General features: G+C 60.2%; 3 protein-coding genes across 4 annotated transcripts; 1 reads left to right on the top strand and 2 right to left on the bottom strand.

Moving 5' to 3' along the window:
* Positions 1-294: 294 nt before the first annotated feature.
* On the top strand, positions 295-6,206 carry MRPS26 (mitochondrial ribosomal protein S26). 2 transcript variants are annotated; one of them, XM_068402916.1, is made up of 5 exons: positions 295-577; positions 1,477-1,614; positions 3,720-3,843; positions 4,207-4,351; positions 5,856-6,206. In XM_068402916.1, exons 1-4 carry the CDS (start codon positions 315-317, stop codon positions 4,336-4,338), a joined length of 657 nt encoding a protein of 218 aa, XP_068259017.1. In that variant the 5' UTR covers positions 295-314; the 3' UTR covers positions 4,339-4,351; positions 5,856-6,206. The 2 variants fall into 2 exon arrangements, with proteins under 2 accessions (XP_068259017.1, XP_068259016.1); XM_068402915.1 differs by lacking the exon at positions 5,856-6,206 and having other exon boundaries at positions 4,207-4,451.
* Positions 5,828-7,742, bottom strand: LOC137664642 (neurophysin 1). The gene is made up of 3 exons (XM_068402917.1): positions 7,623-7,742; positions 6,852-7,056; positions 5,828-5,877 (listed from the first exon to the last, which is right to left on the bottom strand). Exons 1-3 carry the CDS (start codon positions 7,740-7,742, stop codon positions 5,828-5,830), a joined length of 375 nt encoding a protein of 124 aa, XP_068259018.1.
* A 2,546-nt stretch (positions 7,743-10,288) lies between these two features.
* LOC137665178 (vasotocin-neurophysin VT-like) lies at positions 10,289-13,384 on the bottom strand. Its single transcript, XM_068404013.1, has 4 exons — positions 13,312-13,384; positions 12,011-12,231; positions 11,331-11,532; positions 10,289-10,540 (listed from the first exon to the last, which is right to left on the bottom strand). The coding sequence occupies exons 2-4, from the start codon at positions 12,185-12,187 to the stop codon at positions 10,380-10,382; spliced, it is 540 nt and encodes a 179-aa protein (XP_068260114.1). The 5' UTR covers positions 12,188-12,231; positions 13,312-13,384; the 3' UTR covers positions 10,289-10,379.
* Between the last annotated feature and the right edge of the window lie 4,841 nt (positions 13,385-18,225).

The raw sequence follows: 18,225 nt of genomic DNA, 5'->3' as shown, positions 1-18,225 counted from the left end.
GTGCCGTGCCCGTGGGGGGGTCCCGTTCCCCGTGGGTGGTCCCATGGGCGGTGCCCTCTCCCGTGCCCCGTGGGGGGTTCCCGTGTCCCGTGTCCCGTGGGTGGTCCCATGGGCGGTGCCCGGTCCCGTGTCCGTGGGCTGTGCCGTGCCCCGTGGGTCCCGTGCCCCGTGGGGGGGGTGCCCGGTCCCGTGCCCCGTGGGCGGTGCCGTGCCCGTGGGATCCCCCGCCCCGCTCCCGCCCCTCTCCCGTGGTGCCTCGCGGCGGGGCGGTCCCGCACGGTCCCGCACGGCCCGCCCGGTGCCGTGGACCCGCCATGCTGCGGGCGCTGGGCCGCTGCCGCCCGGGGCCGGCCCTGGGCGCCGCGCTGGGCCCCGCCGCCCCCCCCGGGCCCTGCCCCGGGCCCTGCCCCGCCCGGGGGCCGCGGCTGGTCCCGGCGCGGGGCCGCAAGACGCGGCACGACCCCCCCGCCAAGTCCAAGGCGTCGCGGCTGAAGGTGCCGCCGCCCGTGGACCCCGAGGAGCTGCTGGTGGTGCTGGAGCGGTACCGGCAGCACCGGCTGGTCCTCGGCGCCCTCCGGTACCCGCCCGGCGGCCGGGGCTGGGCGGTGGTGGGGGGCAGAGGGGGGTTACGAGACCGGGCCGGGGGCGGCTGTGGGGCAGGGGGCTTGCTGTGGGGCTCGTTATGGGGCAAGGGGCTGGCTGTGGGGCAGGAGAGGGTTGGGGGGTGGCTGGGGTTCTGTGGCTCAGCCCATATGGGCTGGCTGTGGGGCAGGGGGCTCGGTGTGGGTCTGTGGGGCTGGTTATGGGGCAGGGGGCTGGGTATAGGGCTGTGGGGCAGCTGTGGGGCTGGTTATGGGGCAGGGGGCTGGGTATAGGGCTGTGGGGCAGGAGACGGTTGGGAGGTGGCTGGGGCTCTGCAGGGCAGCCCATATGGGCTGATGTGGGGCAGGGGGCTCGGTGTGGGTCTGTGGGGCTGGTTATGGGGTAGGGGACTGGGTATAGGGCTGTGGGATGGCTGTGGGGCAGGAGAGGGTTGGGGGGTGGCTGGGGCTCTGTGCTCAGCCCATATGGGCTGCTGTGGGGCAGGGGGCTGGTGTGGGGTTGTGGGGCGGCTGTGGGGCAGGAGGCTGCGTATAGGGCTGTGGGGTTGCTGTGAGGCAGGGGAGGGTTGGGCTTGTGCAGAAGTGGGTTGGGGGGCTGGTTGTGGGGCTGGATGTGGGGCTGCTGCAAGGGAGAAGGCTGGCTATAGGGCCAGGGAGTTGGGTGTGGGGCTGCTGTGGGGCAGGGGGCTGGCTATGGGGCAAGGGAGGGTTGGGGGGTCTGGGGCCACTTTGGAGCAGGAGCAGCTAGACCCCAGGTTACTGTGGGGCACGGGGGGGCTGGCACCGCTGTGGGGGAGGTTTGGGGAAACCCCCTGGGTGCCCAGCCCCGGGCAGGAGCTCAGCCGCCCCCCCTGCCCTCCCTCCCCTCCGGCAGGGCCGAGTTCAGGGCCGAGGTGCTGCAGAAGAAGCGGGAGACGCTGCTGTCCCAGGAGGACTCGGCGGAGCTGGCGGAGGAGCACCGGCGCCTCATGGCCTGGAACGAGGAGCAGAATGCACAGCAGCGCGCGCGCAGGTCAGCCCGGGGGTGACGGCCCTCCATGGCTTTGACCTTGGCTTCTGCAGAGCTCGGTTCAACACCTGGGGCGGTTGGAGTCAGGCTTAACTTTTACAAAGACACTTCAACAAGAACAAGTGCCGGGTCTTACACTTGGGCCACAACAACCCCACGCAGCGCTACAGGCTGGGGGAAGAGTGGTTAGAAAGAGACCTGGGGGTGCTGATCGACAGCCGGCTAAACATGAGCCAGCAGTGTGCCCAGGTGGCCAAGAAGGCCAACGGCATCCTGGCCTCTATTAGGAATAGTGTAGCCAGCTGGTCTGGGGAAGGGATCGTCCCTCTGTACTCGGCACTGGTGAGGCCGCACCTTGAATCCTGTGTCCAGTTCTGGGCCCCGCACTTCAAGAAAGATGTTGAGGTGTTGGAGCGAGTCCAGAGGAGGGCGACCAAGCTGGTGAAGGGTCTGGACGGTCTGACCTACAAGGAATGGCTGAGGGAGCTGGGGGTGTTTAGCCTGGAGAAGAGGAGGCTCAGAGGTGACCTTAGTGCAGTCTACAACTACCTGAAGGGAGGTTGTAGTGCAGTGGGAGTCGGCCTCTTCTCCCAGGCAACCAGCGATAGGACAAGAGGACACGGCCTCAAGCTTGGCCAGGGGAGGTTCAGGTTGGACATTAGGGAGCATTTCTTCTCAGCAAGGGTCATTAGCCATTGGAAGGGGCTGCCCAGGGAGGTGGTGGAGTCACCACCTCTGGAGGTGTTTAAGAAAAGACTGGACATGGCCCTTAGTGCCATGGTCTAGTTGCCATGGTGGTGTCAGGGCAACGGTTGGACTCGATGATCCCAGAGGTCTCTTCCAACCTGATTGATTCGGTGATTCTGTGACTTAAATTTTGACCTTTTTAAAATAAACCCGTGCACGCAGCGGTCGGGTTCCCAGCGCCTCTCACTGCGGAGGGGTACGTCACCGAGCTGGGGACACCCTCCTGCTCTCCGCGGAGGTGGGTGGCAATGGGAGGATGAGTTTCTCCGTGTTTCCTCCCGTGCTGCTCCCAGGGATCCATCCTCTGGTCGGGCACGGAAAGCGCGTCGCTGCTTCCAAGAAAATCAGCATCTGCTGAATCTTGAAAGCGGGAGGAGGTTGAAGGGAAAATCCCATCGATCCCGTCCCCGCTGGCGGTCCCTTGGCCTGTCCAAAGCGCTTGTGCTTCCCGTGCTCTGACCTGGAGGTCCCAAGCGGAGCCAGACCCTGCCAGGTCTCAGGTCCACACCACATGTGTCAGTGCCGGTCTGTTTGAAAGCTTCTGTGTTAAGGTTTTGCGCTGATTTTTCTCTCCCAGGAGGAGGGGAATTCTCTTTGTCCCCACGCTGGGGACAGCGCAGGCTCTTTTCCCCAGCGCGGCTGCTCCGCTCCTTCCCGTTTGTTCTGGCTGTGCTCAGACTTGGCAGCTTTGTGTCCTGAGGGATTCGTGTGTCTCACCAAAGTGCCACCCTGCAGAGTGTGAGCGTTGGAATCACAGAATCATTTTGGTTGGGAAGGAGCTCCAAGATCATCGAGTCCAACCGTTAACCCAGCACTGCCAAGGCCACCACTAACCCATGTCCCTCAGCACCACATCTACATGGCTCTTAAATCCCCCCAGGGATGGGGACTCCACCACTGCCCTGGGCAGCCTGTTCCAGTGCTGGACAACCCTTTGGGTGAAGAAATTGTCCCTGATCTCCAACTTAACCCCCCCCCCCGGCACAACTTGAGGCCGTTTCCTCTCATCCCATCACTTGTTACTTGGAAGAAGAGACCGACCCCCCCTCGCTACACCCTCCTTTCAGGCAGTTGTAGACAGCGAGAAGGTCTCCCCTCAGCCTCCTCTTCTCCAGGCTAAACACCCCCAGGTCCCTCAGCCGCTCCTCATCACACTTGTGCTCCTGCCCCTTCACCACCTTCGTTGCCCTTCTCTGGACTCGCTCCAGCACCTCAAGGTCTTTCTTGTAGTGAGGGGCCCAAAACTGAACACAGGATTCGAGGTGCGGCCTCACCAGTGCCGAGCACAGGGGTTGATCCCTGCCCTAGCCCTGCTGGCCACGCTAAAGCCTTGTTGGTTTTTTTTTCTTTCCATATGGCAGAGAAGAAAGAATTAGGAAAGAACAGGAAGAAGAGGCGAGGCAGAAGTTAGAGGCTGCGGAGAAGAAGGCCAGGAAAATGGAGGCTTTCCTGAAGGAGAAGGAGAAGGAAGTTCTCCAGCTGCAGGTAAGAGCGGCTGGTGCCTCCTGGGACGAACGCTGCCGGCGGTCCCTTTGTTGGCAGCTCGTGGGAGCGGTGTGGAAGCCGTGGGCGTATTTTCCAGAGGTGTTTGTGTTGGTAGCTGGGAACACAAGCGCTGGCACCTTCCGGGAGTGCTGACAGCGTGTGGATGGGATAGAGGTTGAGTGAGAGCTCTGAGAACGGGGTGGAATAATCCTGAGTGAGAGAATAAAGGTTTCCTCGTTCTGGCCTTGGCTCCTGCTGAGATCCTGGCGATGCTGGTGGCATCCTGGGGATGCGCCAGCTCTGCAGGTGCCAGCAGCTCGTGTGCTGACGCACGTTACGAGCCACTCCTTGTCCTTCGTTCAGGAGGAAGCCAAGACCTTCATCACCCCCGAGAACCTGGACGCGCGGATCGAGGAGTGCCTGGACAACCCTCGCAACTACAACTTCGCCATCGACAAGGACGGGCGGGTCGTCAAACGGACCGTGTTGTCTTAACGGCCCCAGCCTGGTACAGGGGGGTGTGGGGCTGGTTTCTGTCCAGAGACTCTGCTTACGAGCCGGTTTGTTCCTTTTAATGTATAAATCCGCTGCAGAATGGTTGGAGAAGGGCTGGCTGTGGTTCCTCTGAAGGGTTCGTGCCCGTGGGAAGGAAGGTGAGGGAGAAATCTGGGCTTGCACCAAGCCGCAGTGTGCCTCAGCCCTGTGAGGGGGTGGAGAGGCTGCTGGTGGCTCTGACTTTCTGCGATTCCATCTCCCACGTGGCTGGATCCCTCCCGCTTTCACACCAAGTGTGTGGGGAGGGAAGTGGAGTGGGAAGGGTCCCGAGGCAGGTCCTGGCTTAGAGCCCCGCCACTGTCTGCGTGTCGACCCCTCTGGATGCTTTTGCAAGCAAATGGGGTCTGGGTGGCTTTGTAGGAAACACTGACCCTCTGCTTTTGGTTGTTGGGGGAAAGAAGTAATTGTTCCTCTGGTCTCTGCTGTGGTGTAAGGACCTGTCATTCCTTGAAGCCCTCCTTTGCACATCTGTCTGTGCAGCTAAATGAGAAAACTGTGCAGAGGACTTCTGAATCACATCAAGGTTTGGGTTGGAAGGGACCTTAAAGACCATCTAGTTCCAACCCCCTGCCACAGGCAGGGACACCTTCCACTAGACCAGGTTGCTCCAAGCCCCATCCAGCCTGGCCTTGAACACTGCCAGGGAGGGGGCAGCCACAGCTTCTCTGGGCAGCCTGGGCCAGGGTCTCACCACCCTCACAGCAAAGAATTTCTTCCTCAGATCTCATCTCAATCTCCCCTCTTTCAGTTTAAAACCATTCCCCCTCATCCTATCACTCCATGCCCTTGTACAAAGTCCCTCTCCCGCTTTCCTGTAGCCCCTTCAGGCACTGGAAGGCTTCTCTAAGCTCTCCCAATGTAAATGATTCAGGCCTTTATGTGCCTCGTGTTTCTCCCCTCTTCAGCCACCTTCTGTTCATCACCTGGGGGTTAAGTTGTAGGTAAGGCTGTCACTGCTCTGCTTGGCAGCTCTCCCTGGGTCCTCTGGCAGTCATGGCTTACTGTGCTCTTTCAGACCACGCCGCACTCCCTTTGGCCCTCCCCAAGTGCGCTGGAGATGGGCTTTGCCCCCAAAATGGTGCTTTTTAGGCTGCCTGATGCCAGCCAGGTGTTTGTGGACTGACCGCAGGTCCCTCTGCCCTCCCTCCTTCCGATAAAACATCACCTGTAAGAATCGCCCTTAAATCCTCCCATTTTATCTCTGCTTTCCTAAAAATGGCTGTTTCTCTCCAGCCAGCCCTCCTGCAGCTGCACCTGAACCAGGCAAGCACACAAAAACCCCAGAGCTTTGCCTTTTTTCTGTACAAGTTTTTATTTCTGATTAAGATCATCACTTAAATCCGAGTCACAGGCCTGGGCTCGTCTGTTCTCGGCCTGATGTGCGGCTCGAAAGACCAGGGATCTTGCAGGTTCTTCTCTCCTGGGTGCTCTACGCAAACAGCATTTCTTGGTCACAGGAGGAGTCGACCCCGCAGCCCTCTGTGCCGGGAGAGAAAGGGGAGAGCACTGTGAGAAACGAGAGGGCACGAGCCAGCCCTCGGAGACCCCCCTGCGCTCTGTTCAATAACACCGAGCAAGATGGTGCTCATAGAGTCACAGACTGGTTTGGGTGGGAAGGGACCTTAAAGACCATCTAGTTCCAACCCCCCTGCCACGGGCAGGGACACCTTCCACTAGACCAGGTTGCTCCAAGCCCCATCCAACCTGGCCTTGAACACTGCCAGGGAGGGGGCAGCCAAAGCTTCTCTGGGCAACCTGGGCCAGGGTCTCACCACCCCCACAGTAAAGAATTTCTTCCCAATATCTCATCTAAATCTCCCCTCTGTCAGTTTAAAACTGTTCCCCCTCGTCCTGTCATTCCATGCCCTTGTAAAAAGTCCCTCTCCCGCTTTCCTGTAGCCCCTTCTAGCACTGGAAGGTGCTCTAAGGTCTCCCCGGAGCCTTCTCTTCTCCAGGCTGAACAGCCCCAGCTCTCTCAGCCTGTCTCCAGAGCAGAGGGGCTCCAGCCCTCTGAGCATCTTCGTGGCCTCCTCTGGACTCGCTCCAACAGCTCCATGTCCTTCTTCTGTTGGTGCCCCCAGAGCTGGACGCAGCACTGCAGGGGGGGTCTCCCGAGAGCGGAGCAGAGGGGCAGAATCCCCTCCCTCGCCCTGCTGGCCACACTGCTGGGGATGCAGCCCAGCACACGGGTGGCTTTCTGGGCTGCCAGCGCACATTGCCGGCTCATGGTGAGCTTCTCGTCACCCATCACCCCCAAGTCCTTCTCCTCAGGGCTGCTCTCAATCCATTCTCCACCCAGCCCCTTCCTCAGCCCCCTAAATTCGGTTGCTGTGTGCCTTTTCCCTTCCCCCAAACCTCACTGTCTGTTACCACCTTCCCTGGGCTTGGGATCAATCTGCTCTGCCTTGGGGTGGCCCTGGCTGTTGGGGAAATGGACGGGACAGAGCCCTCACCGCTGCTGCAGCAGATGCCGGGGGCCGCGCAGCTCCCTCCGCCCCCGCCGCAGGGTTTGCGTCCCGACTCGCAGGGCGTCGGCAGGAAGTTTTCCTCCTGGCACCGCAGGGTTTCCGAGGTGCCGATGTAACAACCCAGCTCTTCTCCGCAGCAGATGTTGGGACCGAAGCAGTGGCCCTTGTTCCTGGGACCACAGGGCATGCACTGCTTGGGGAGGGGGGTGAGAAAGGTGAGGGGGAGTTAGTCGGGAAAGCATCTGGGGTCAGGTTGAACCTTTCCCCTGGTCCTTTCTAGAATCACAGAATGGTTAAGGGTTGGAAGGGACCTCTGGAGATCATCTAGTCCAACCCCCTGCCAAAGCAGGGTCACCCAGAACACGTTGCACAGGGTCGCATCCAGGTGGGTTTTGAATATCTCCAGAGGAGACTCCCCACCCTCCCTGGGCAGCCTGTGCCAGGGCTCTGCCACCCCCAAAGTAAAGAAGTTCCTCCTCATATTCAGATGGAACTTCCCATGTTTCAGCTTGTGCCCGTTGCCCCTTGTCCTGTCGCTGGGCACCACTGAGAAGAGTCTGGTCCCCTCCTCTTGACACCCACCCCTAAGGTATTTGTAAGCTTTGCTAAGATCCCCCCTCAGTCTGCTCTTCTCCAGCTGAACAGACCCAGCTCTCCCAGCCTCTCCTCATAAGGGAGATGCTCCAGAAGCCCCAGGAAGGGTTGGGAGAAGGACAGGAGGGGGGTTAGGAGGTCTCCCAGCCCGCTGGGACGTACCTTCCTGATGTCCATGTCCAGGACGGCGCGTTTGCCCCCGATGGGGCAGTTCTGGATGTAGCAAGCGGAGGAGAGCGCCAGGAGCCCCAGGAGGCAGACGGCGAGCGCCTTGCAGGGCATGGCGGCGGCGGGGGGAGGCTTTTCGGCTCCTCACCCCGCGAGCGGCCCCGTGTATATATAGTGCCAGCTCCTGCTTACACATGCCGGGGCTGGCGTCACCCGGTTCCCTTAAAAATCACAAGGCATTGCCTTCCACACCGAAGGGCTCTGCTAATCGCCGGAGGTCGAGGACGTGAGGTCAAGGCCAAGGTGTTGGTTTTCTCCTCGGTGATGACTCTGACTGTGACGGGGAGGGAACGTGCGGAGGCTGCGGATGCTCTTTGGGGCTCTGGTCCCTTCTCTGCCAATGCCTTAGGGCCACCGAGCTGTGGCTTGTCACTCCACATCCTGGGACCCCTCTGACGTGGGTTGGGTAGGGATGAAGGAGGCATCTCCATAGCTTGGTGGGACACATCCTCCCAGGAGCGGGGTGAGCAGGGGCTTTGGGCTTCCCTTGGCTTCAAATCCCTTCTGGTGGGAGGAAACCAAACCTGTGTCCTCCTCCAGGAGCAGCTGGGGTGGGAAAGGTGGTGTTGGTCCTTCCCACCCATCTCTGCTTGGCTGGTGGGGGAAGCTCAACGCTGGGCTTGTCCTGCTTTGGGATGGTGGTGACACCCAGCCCGTCCCTTCCTGCTTTCATCCAACAGCCCTAAAACACCAAACCTCCACACACAAATCCCCCGTTGCCTCTGCCCTGGAGCTGCAACGTGCTGCCCTGGACCACGTCATCAGCAGGCGAAGGCCCCCCGGAGTAACGGCACCACGGGTGAGGCCGAAGGCTGATGCAATCATCAGGTGAGGTTCTGCTCACCCCGACCCCTCGCCTTCGTTACCGCAATTAAGAGTCTCACAGCTTGAATAAATTCCTCTGCTGCAGCCACGTCGTACATCTGTGGAGCCCATTACCCCGTTCCTCCCCGCGCCTGCTTAATTGGGCATTAGGCAGCCCGGAGGCCGGCAGCTGTGACCTCTTGTCGGCCTCTCGCCTGGCTTTGAAATCTGCCACTTAGCCAGGTCCTTGTCACCCGCCTGGGGTCAGGCAGCCACCGAGTCCTGGTCCCTGGGGACAAGGCGGGTGCTGGGATGCACGTTAATGGGATGGAAAAGGGGCTCAGCGTCTGTGTGACCCCCGAGTGGCTCAGCCCCGGCTGCGGTGCGGGCTGGTGGGGGGGGGAACCACCGTCCAGGAGCCCCTGCGGGTGCTCTGGGGGTGCCCGGACCCCCGTGGGCAGGGTTGGGATATTTTGGGGAGACAAGTGTGGAAAAAACCCCCCCAGTTATCAGCTCTGGGTGCTTTTTGGGGACATTTGACACCCCTGCCAGCCTGGGGCATCGTTCTGGCTCAGTGACGTGTCGCCGTCGCTGCGAGAGATGTTGGGGTTCACATCCTGCGTCCCGGGACAGGCTGAGTGCCAGGGCTGGGCTGAGCAGCCCTGTTTCTTCATCCCAAGGGTGTCCAGCTCAGGGTGACCCCTCCACATGGCCACTGCCCCTTTCCTAATGGTTTTGGGGTGATTTTGGGTCCCCCACCCCCCCCAGGGCTGGGCTAAGATGCTCGTCGCAGGGACCAGGCGCTGGGTTAATCCTGCCCCTGCTTCGAGGTGCGGGGAGCTGCTGTGGGCAGGATGGGTCCCACCGGCATGGAGGAGCTCCACCTCCCCAGAGGTGCCACCTCCTTGGGGATGTTATAAAGGACAAGCTGTCCCCCACGCTGTGACCAGATCCCAGCCCAGAGACAGCCCGGAGCAGGGACCCTGCCAGGGTAAGGGAGCTGGGGAGAGGGTTGGGGTACCCGTACCCCACATCTGGGGGGTGATGGTGGAATAACTGGGGGGGCTGATCCTGCCTATTGGGGTGTGGTGGGGACCAACTCGGTGAGTGATGGTGGGGAAAGATGAGACCAGCCCTGGGGGTTGTATGCAGCTGTGAACCCAAACCTTTCTGCTCTTTGTGGGGGTTTTGGGTGGTTTTCCTGACTTTTTAACATTTTTAGTAGATGTGGCTTCAAGCCGCCTCTTGTGCCGGTTCCTGAAGGCAACGGGGCCCTGAATCTGCCCCAAAGAGGTTGTGGAGTGTCCTTCTCTGGAGCTATTCAAAAACGCACCCAGACACGACTCTGTGCAACGTGCTCTGGGTGACCCTGCTTTGGCAGGGGGTTGGACTGGATGATCTCCAGAGGTCCTTTCCCACCCCAACCAGGCTGGGATTCTGTGAAAGAGGGGCCTTGGCCAAGAGGTAACGCAATGGTGGCACCTCCCGGGGCGTGATGCCCCAATTTCCTGGGGCTGGGGGTGCTGGGGGGCTCAGCACCCATGGGTGCTGCCGGGGCTCCTGGGGTGGGACTCGATGGCCAGAACCCCTGGGCTGCTCTCCCTTAGCGCTGCGAGGACGGGGCCAAATCCTGCACCCAGCCCAGCAACACCACTGCGATGGGAGCTGAACCGCATGGGGCTGGGGGGGATTTGGGAACGGGGCGGGGAATGAAGGACCCCACAACCTCCAACCCCACCATCCCCCAGCCCTGGGTGGGTCCCATGGCCCGTCCCCAACACCCCGGACGAAGCCACCACAGTGCACGAGGACTTTTATTGGGTGTCGTATGTACAAGGCTGGGGCGGGGGGATGGGTGAGGGTGGGGGGGACGCCCAGCGCCCCGGCTCAGAGGAGGGGGTGCTTGCCCTGCTGCTGCTGCTGCCGGTTGGCCAAGTGCACGAGCTTGAGGAGCAGATCTCCGGCCGAGCCATCCAGCACCGTCAGGTTCTTCTCCGCCGCCTCCTGAGCCCCCTCGTCCAGGCAGCCGGCGTCCATCGCGCAGGATTCTTCAACAGAAAGGAAAAACCCATCGGGGCGGGTTAGTGGGGACCACGAGTGGGTTAATGCAGGTGGGGAAGGGGCTGGTGGGGCTTTGCCCAGCACGTTGGGGAGGTTGCGTGTGCCTGGCTGGGAAATATCCCACAGAATCACACAATCATTTTGGTTGGGAAGGACTTTTAAGGTCATCAAGTCCAACCGCTAACCCAGCACTGCCAAGGCCACCACTAACCCATGTCCCTCAGCACCACATCTACACAACTTTTAAATCCCTCCAGGGATGGGGACTCCACCACTGCCCTGGGCAGCCTGTGCCAGTGCTTGACAACCCTTTCAGGGAAGAAATTGTCCCTGATCTCCAACCTAAACCTCCCCATGGTGGCAGCTTGGGAAGGAGCTCCCAGCCCAGTCCTTGTCATGGAATGGTTTGGGTGGGAAAGGACCTTCAAAGATCATCTAGTTCAGCCTCCTGCAATCAGTAGGGACATCTTGAACTAGATCAGGAGCCCCATCCAACCTGGCCTTGAATGCTCTCAGGGATGGGGCATCTACCACTTCTCTGGGCAACCTGTGCCAGTGTCTCACCACCCTCACTGTAAAACATTCCTTCCTTGTCTCTAGTCTGAACCCGCCTATCCCCAAATTATCCCAAAATGGGGCCAACACTGCTGCCGCTCCGTGCCTCAGTTTCCCCTTTGCAAGGTGAGCTCTAACTGGAGGACTGACCCATGCCATCACCATGCTCCCGAGACACCCCACACTCTCCGTACCCCACCGCCCCCCCCCCCGCCCCGTTACCGGCTGTGCAGCAGATGCCGGGGGCGGCGCAGCGGCCCCCCGCCCCGCAGGGCTGCCCGCCGGCCTGGCAGGGCGAAGGCAGGTAGTCTTCCTCGGTGCAGCGCCGCGTCTCTGCCGTGCCCAGGTAACAGCCCAGCTCCGCGCCGCAGCAGATCCCGGGCCCGAAGCAGTTGCCTCTGTTCCCAGGGCCGCAGGGCATGCACTGCGGGAAGGACCCCGCTGAGTCCCCCGGACCCCCAAAAAGGGGGTACACCCTACTTGCCCCCCCTCCTATCCAAAAGCACCCCCCACACAGCCTCTGCCAGCCCTCAGGGTGCCACGCCAGCACGGGGTGACCTGTCTTGTCCCCATCTCGTGCTGCTGTCCCCATCTCATCCCAGCTGCCGCCCATGTCCTCCCCATCCCTGCCTGTCCCCCCATGGGGACACTTGGCCCAGCCCCGTCCCCTCCTTGAGGTGACAACATCATTTTGGGGTGTGTTGGTCACTCTATCCTCCGCCACCGCCCCACCGTGCGCCCTCGGGCATGTCCCCCAGCCCTCCCCAAACTGGGATGCGCTCAGGGCAGCGCGGCACGGCCTGGGGTGCCTGCAGGTGTCGAGGAGCCTCTGCACCCCCAGGACCTGCCCCAGCCCCCCCAAAAGCCCCACCCAGCCCCTCCGAGCCCCATCCAGCCCGTACCTGTCGCAGGGCCGTGTCGGGCAGGGCCCGCTTGCCGCCCCGGGGGCAGTTCTGGATGTAGCAGGCGGAGGACAAGGCGAGGAGGCAGAGGAAGGAGAGGGGCAGCGAAGGCTCTGCCATGGCCGAGGGTGCTCGCAGCCGTGCCACGCGTGCCAGGGGAAGGCGAGCGCTCTGCATCTGGCCCCGTGCTGCGCCAGCCCCTATTTATGCCGCTGTCGCCCCTTCCCAGAGGAGGAGGAGGAGGAGGGAGGAGGAAGAAGAAGAAGAAGAGGGCTGGGTTGTTTTTTTGTTGGTTGGGTTTTTTTTTTTCCTTCTGTCTGTGGTTTTTTTTCTCCCCAAATCACATCCAAGTGAATCTGTAATCGAGGTGATTCAGAGCGGGAGCACGAGCGGCAGCGCTCAGGGGTGCTGGGTCCCCCCCTACCCCCAGCTCCGGCTGCTCCGAGGGGCACCCCGGGGATGGCCACCTCCTGGGGAGGGGTGCTGGGTGGGGAGGGGGTGCTCCTTCAGGAGGTGCTGGTCTGGGAGGGGTGAGAGTTTGGGGAGGGACACTGGTGTGGAGGATGCTGGTTTAGAGGAGTGCTGGTTTGGGAGGGATAGTGGTTAGGGAGGGATACTGGTTTGAGAGGGATACTGGTTTGGGAGGGACACTGATTAGGGAGGGATACTGGTTTGGGAGTTGCTGGCTTGGGAGGGATACTGGTTTGGGGACAGATGCTCACTCAGAAGGTGCTGGTCTCGGTGGGATGCAGGCTTGAGGAGGGGGTGCTGGTTTGGGAGGGATGCTGGTTTAGGAGATGCTGGTTGGGGAGGGATGTGCACTTGGGGAAGGATGTTCATTCAGAAGGTGCTGGTTTGAGGAGAGTTGTGGGTTTGAAGGATGCTGGTTTAGGAGGGATCCTGGTCTGGGGAGGGGAGCTGAGCTGGGAGGGATGCTGGTTTGGGGAGGGATGCTGGTTTGGGGAGGGATGCTCATTCAGAAGGTGCTGGGTTGGGGAGGGTTGATGGTTTGGAGGATGCTGGTCTGGGAGGGATGCTGGAGGGGAGCGATGGGGTGAGGGCTGGGGGAGGGAGAGCTCTGGGGTGCACGAAGAGGCACCTAAACAAAGGGGCTGGGCTGCGGAGCTGGAGCACAGAGCGCCGGGGTGTAGAGCAGGGCCCTGCCACAGCCCTGGCCCCAAGGGACCCATCGACACCCATCATTGTCACCCACAGCTCACCCATCTCTCCCCACCTCTTTTTCTCCAAGAAACAAGAAGGCAGAGACACCAGTGGCAGAGGGAGAGAGAAGATAACTGCACCTTTGGGGCTGGTGTCGACCCTCCTGTGTGCGACCAGCGAGTCCCCCCACGCGCTGAGCCCCGGCACGCTCGTGTCACCGATGAGCTGTCAGAAACGTCAGTACGGGGCAAACGGCAGCAAAAGTCCCTCCCTGCACCATCCAGCTGCGAATGCTCCCAGATCCCCCTCCCAGCAACGCCGAAGGCGACCTCAGCAACGTGGAATTAATTATGCAGAGGGGAATCAGGCACCTAATGAGGATCTGCTGCCTCCCCCCCCAAGCATTGGGGCTGGGTCACAGTGATCAGGAGGGGCTGGTTTAGGGGTGCTGGCAGGGATGGGGTGGGCAAAGACGGGGTGCCACCAGCTGTGGTCCAGCCTCTGGGGGTGATTTTCTACTCTTCAGCCCACCCTGAGCTCACCTTCATCAAAGGTGGGGAATGGAGGCCGACAACCATAAAAATCAGCCTGGGGATCATCTGGGGGGGCTGGAGCGTGGCTTTCCCCCCACCCTCATTAACATCCTTCGCTTTCCCACCCTCATTAGCATCCCTTTGCCACCGGATCAGCGACCCGGACCGGCTCAGCTGTGGTCGGAGCAAGGGGGACGGTGGTACCCCGGGAGGGGAAGGGGCTGCTGCTCCGCCCGAGCATCCCAAGGGGCACCGGGGTCCTGCTCCAGTCCAGCCCAGTGAAACCAAACCTCTTTGCAAAGCAAAGCCAGCGCCGTGCTGGGCTCCCCCAGCACCGGCGAGGGGTGTTGGCGGGGGACGAAGCCCAGAGCATCGCTTCGGCAGCCAAGGGAAACTGAGGCATGCAGGGGTCATCTATTCTGGGGCAGTTTGGGGTGCTGAGGGGGTCCCAGCCTGCTCCCCTCTCCTGAGCTGTGATTTTGGAGGGATGCATCAAGCTGGGGGGTCACGGTGCTGGGTTTTGGGGGGCTGTTGGATGGGTAAAATGAGGGTGAATTACCAGGAGGGGAGAAGGTAACGGCAGCCCCTGACTCAGGTCTCCGTGGGCCCAAGGGAGTGGTGAGGTCCCAAATCCGCCTCGTCCCCACCACGAGACGCTGAATCACCCACGTGGGGCAGCCGTGGGCAGCTTTAATGACCAACATCATTAGCAGCGGCCACGTTTCCCCGTGTCCAACCTCATCCCTTCGCAGTGGGAGCCGAGACCCGCTTGCGTTGCAGGGCCGGGGAGGACGCAAAAAGCCCTCGGCTGGGAAAAGTTTTCTTTAAAAGAAACCCAAATGTCAGCTCTAAATTGGGTGTTACACGCTCATGCTCTGTCTCTTCATTACTGTATCGTAAAATTACATTAGCCGGGGACGATCTGCATCCAAATGACTCTGTGTCTGGAATGATAACGCAGGAATATGAGATTAAAATGTAATTATGCTCTTTAAAGTCAAGGAAGGTTAATAAAATGGTTTTTTTTCCAAGTTGCAGAGGCTCCGCAGCCGCCACGCAGAATCACTTACAGGAATCAAAGGGAGGATGAGATGCGAGTGGGGGGAGGAGTTGGGGGAGGCAAAAAATATGTAGAAAATATAAAAAGGGGGGTTTGGGGGATGAAAATATTGGGGTCACCTGTGGTGAGTCGTGGGGAAAGTGATTGCAGGATGGTGGGGTTTCATGGGGCTGGGCAGACTCAGCCGGGAGCATCCTGGCTAGGCGGTGATGCTCACTGGTACCCAACTGGTACCCAGCTGGTACCCAACTGGTGCCCGGCCATGGCCCTGGGATGGTGCTGGGGCCCAACCCACACCCAGCTCCTGCTTGATGCTTTAGGGGCTTCTCCAAGCCATGCCTCCAACCCCCCACATCAGCCCCGGGCTCCCTTCTCTGTGTCTCTGACACCAGATTTGCTCTGCCACGTCCCTGCTCTTCCCCAGGCTCCTCCGGGGCCCCAGAGGAGCCCCCTTCGTTAGCGCTCATCTCCTAACGACATGCGAGGCGGGCGAGACAGGCGCCGCGGCATTAATCGCCGCCGTTAGCTCCTGCTATCTATAACCCGGCTCCGGGAGGAAAGCCCCAAAGACCTGCCACGGGGCGGGGAGCGGGCAGCAGCCCAGAAGCCACCCGTGTCCTGGGCTGCATCCCCAGCAGCGTGGCCAGCAGGGCGAGGGAGGGGATTCTGCCCCTCTGCTCCGCTCTCGGGAGACCCCCCCTGCAGTGCTGCGTCCAGCTCTGGGGCCCCCAACACAAGGACACGGAGTTGTTGGAGCGAGTCCAGAGGAGGCCACGAAGATGCTCAGAGGGCTGGAGCCCCTCTGCTCTGGAGACAGGCTGAGAGGGCTGGGGCTGTTCAGCCTGGAGAAGAGAAAGCTCCGGGGAGACCTTCTAGCACCTTCCAGTACCTGAAGGGGCTACAGGAAAGCTGGAGAGGGGCTTTGTACAAGGGCATGGAGTGACAGGACGAGGGGGAACGGTTTTAAACTGAAAGAGGCGAGATTGAGATGAGATCTGAGGAAGAAATTCTTCCCTGTGAGGGTGGTGAGACCCTGGCCCAGGTTGCCCAGAGAAGCTGTGGCTGCCCCCTCCCTGGCAGTGTTCAAGGCCAGGTTGGATGGGGCTTGGAGCAACCTGGTCTAGTGGCAGGTGTCCCTGCCTGTAGCAGGGGGTGGGACTAGATGGTCTTTAAGGTCCCTTCCAACCCAAACCAGTCTGTGACTCTATGAAATGACCACTTTCCAGTCCTTGGCTGATCACACCCTTGCACATGGTCAGGGCAAACCACTAGTATATCCCCCCCCGCCCCCCCCATCCTTCATTAACAGCAGGAGCTTCGTTAGCTTTGAAGCCTCCAATGAGGTTTTTCAGAGCCCCCCCAGAGGCAGGAGAGAGGAGGGGGTCGTGGTGCCCCACCACAGCCCACCCTGCCCGACGCCTGGTGGCTGGAGGGGGCTGCAGCTCACAGCAGAGAAGGAGAAATTTTCTTTAACCACGATGCTTCTCCCCTAGCCTGTCACAAGCCTTTCAGCCGGTCACCGTGAACTCACGGCTGATGGGGGAGTTAATGGCTGGGGCTGGTGGGGAGGGGGGGATCCTGCACCTCCTGGCTGAGCCCAGCACCTTCTTTTTTAGTGTCTCGGCTAAAGATGCTCTTTTGCTTCCATGTGACATATCGGAAACGAGCTTTGATGCTCGTTTAAAGAAGGAGAGCAGCCAACGTCAAGGCTTGCTGGGGCGCTGCCTTTGTCACTTGCCTGTCCGAATCCATCCCGCTGGATGCAGACATCACGTCGGGAGGTCACCAACCAACGAGGGATGGAGTCGTCCTCCTAAAAGCGCTTGGTAAGTGTCAGAGGAAATTGCTCAGGCCTTCAATCAAAGGCCCTTCCCCACAAGAAGACAGGCTGGGAAATAAATTCACTGGTGGCATCTGCCCGTTCTGCATGGGAGCTGAAGGGGGACTGCTGTGGGTCCTGGCAGAAGACCCACTGGGGAAGTCCTGGCTACGTGTGACCCACCACCAAGCCCATCTTTGTGGGCTGCAGAGAGGGTCTCTGCTGCCCACGGGGGTTTCAGTGGCCCCCGCTCGTTTGCAAGGGCAGCGATCAGGAGGACTCACACCCAGCTGGGGGTAGATGGTCCCTCCCCAAGCGATGAGGGGGAAACTCATCCCTCCCTGTATCAGCAAGAGGGGATGCAGGGGCTGAAACTTGCTGCCAAAGGGTCCTACGGGGTTTAGGAAGAGGAGAAATCATGCGATGAAGGCTCTGAGAAACCTGAGGTGACATGGAGATGAGCCCTCCTCTGAGCAGGGGTTGGACCAGAAGGCCCTGGCCACCCTGTCCCTTCCAACCTCCGCGCTCGCTCTCTGTCCCTCCCTGGAGAACGAAGTAACAATCTCTGGATGTGTTTAAGACTGGACATGGCCCTTAGTGCCATGGTCTAGTTGACATGGTGGTGTCAGGGCAATGGTTGGACTTGATCCCAGAGGGCTCTTCCAACCTGATTGATTCTGTGAACCTCGAGAGAGAAGGTGCCTTCAGTCTCAGCGAGGCTCCCAGCCCAAGTCGCTGCCTGCCCGCAGGGTATCACAAGGAACTTCGGGGCAGGAGAGATGCTTGGCAACTGGGCTTCGTTAGCACCAGAGAACGAGCTGGTTGTGAGGACAGGGAGCTCTGCCAGCAGACGCGGGGCGGAGGAGGTGTGAGCGCTGAATCACGCCGGGATGGTTCGCTGCGAACACACCACCACAGCACTCATGGGATTTGTGCTGCCTCTGAATTGTGGGGTTTTTAGGATATTTTTTGCCTACTTTCTAACTGCTAACATCATTTAAAGATGGGGGACTTCCTATTTTTGCTGCAAATGGAGATGGATTATGAACTCCCACCGGCACAAAGAGCAGGATCAACTCAGTGCAGACACAAACCCGTGTTTCAGTGGCTTGACGAGACAGCTCTTTCCCGTGACCAGAAAGCCACGAACACGATGGGCTGCTCAGCAAGTCGGTGCCTTTTAAGAGACTAAAGGTATTTATTACATGCCAAGGTGAGTTGAGGCAGCTGGGGGCTCGTTACCCCAGAGAAACTGGCACAGAACATCAGTGAGAAACATTTGCTCTGCAGAGAGAAATTATCAACTAAGTGGCAAGAGCAGGGGGTCACACAGGTGACAAACCCCTCTGCTGTCACCTTACCCTCGGCACAGCCAGGACACGCTGGGGACGGAGTCATTTGTCTTCTGGCTTTTTATAGAACAGCTCTTTGAAGACCAGACCTCCTCCTCGGGTTTAGGGATCTGAGTCTCAACCTCGTGACAGTCCACGCGGCTGCTGTGACACCCCCGGGGTCTGCAGATCCTTTGTGTCGACCGACTTCGCTTTTCCCAGCCCATTTATCCAGCAGTCTGCAAAGAGATTCACTCCACGAAATCATTAAGACACACAATGAGACCAATTAACGAGTCAGAAAGAAAACC

Source organism: Nyctibius grandis, chromosome 6 (genome assembly GCF_013368605.1).
Source record: "Nyctibius grandis isolate bNycGra1 chromosome 6, bNycGra1.pri, whole genome shotgun sequence".
Classification (NCBI taxonomy): domain Eukaryota; kingdom Metazoa; phylum Chordata; class Aves; order Nyctibiiformes; family Nyctibiidae; genus Nyctibius; species Nyctibius grandis.
This window is presented reverse-complemented; position numbering and strand designations above follow the sequence as displayed.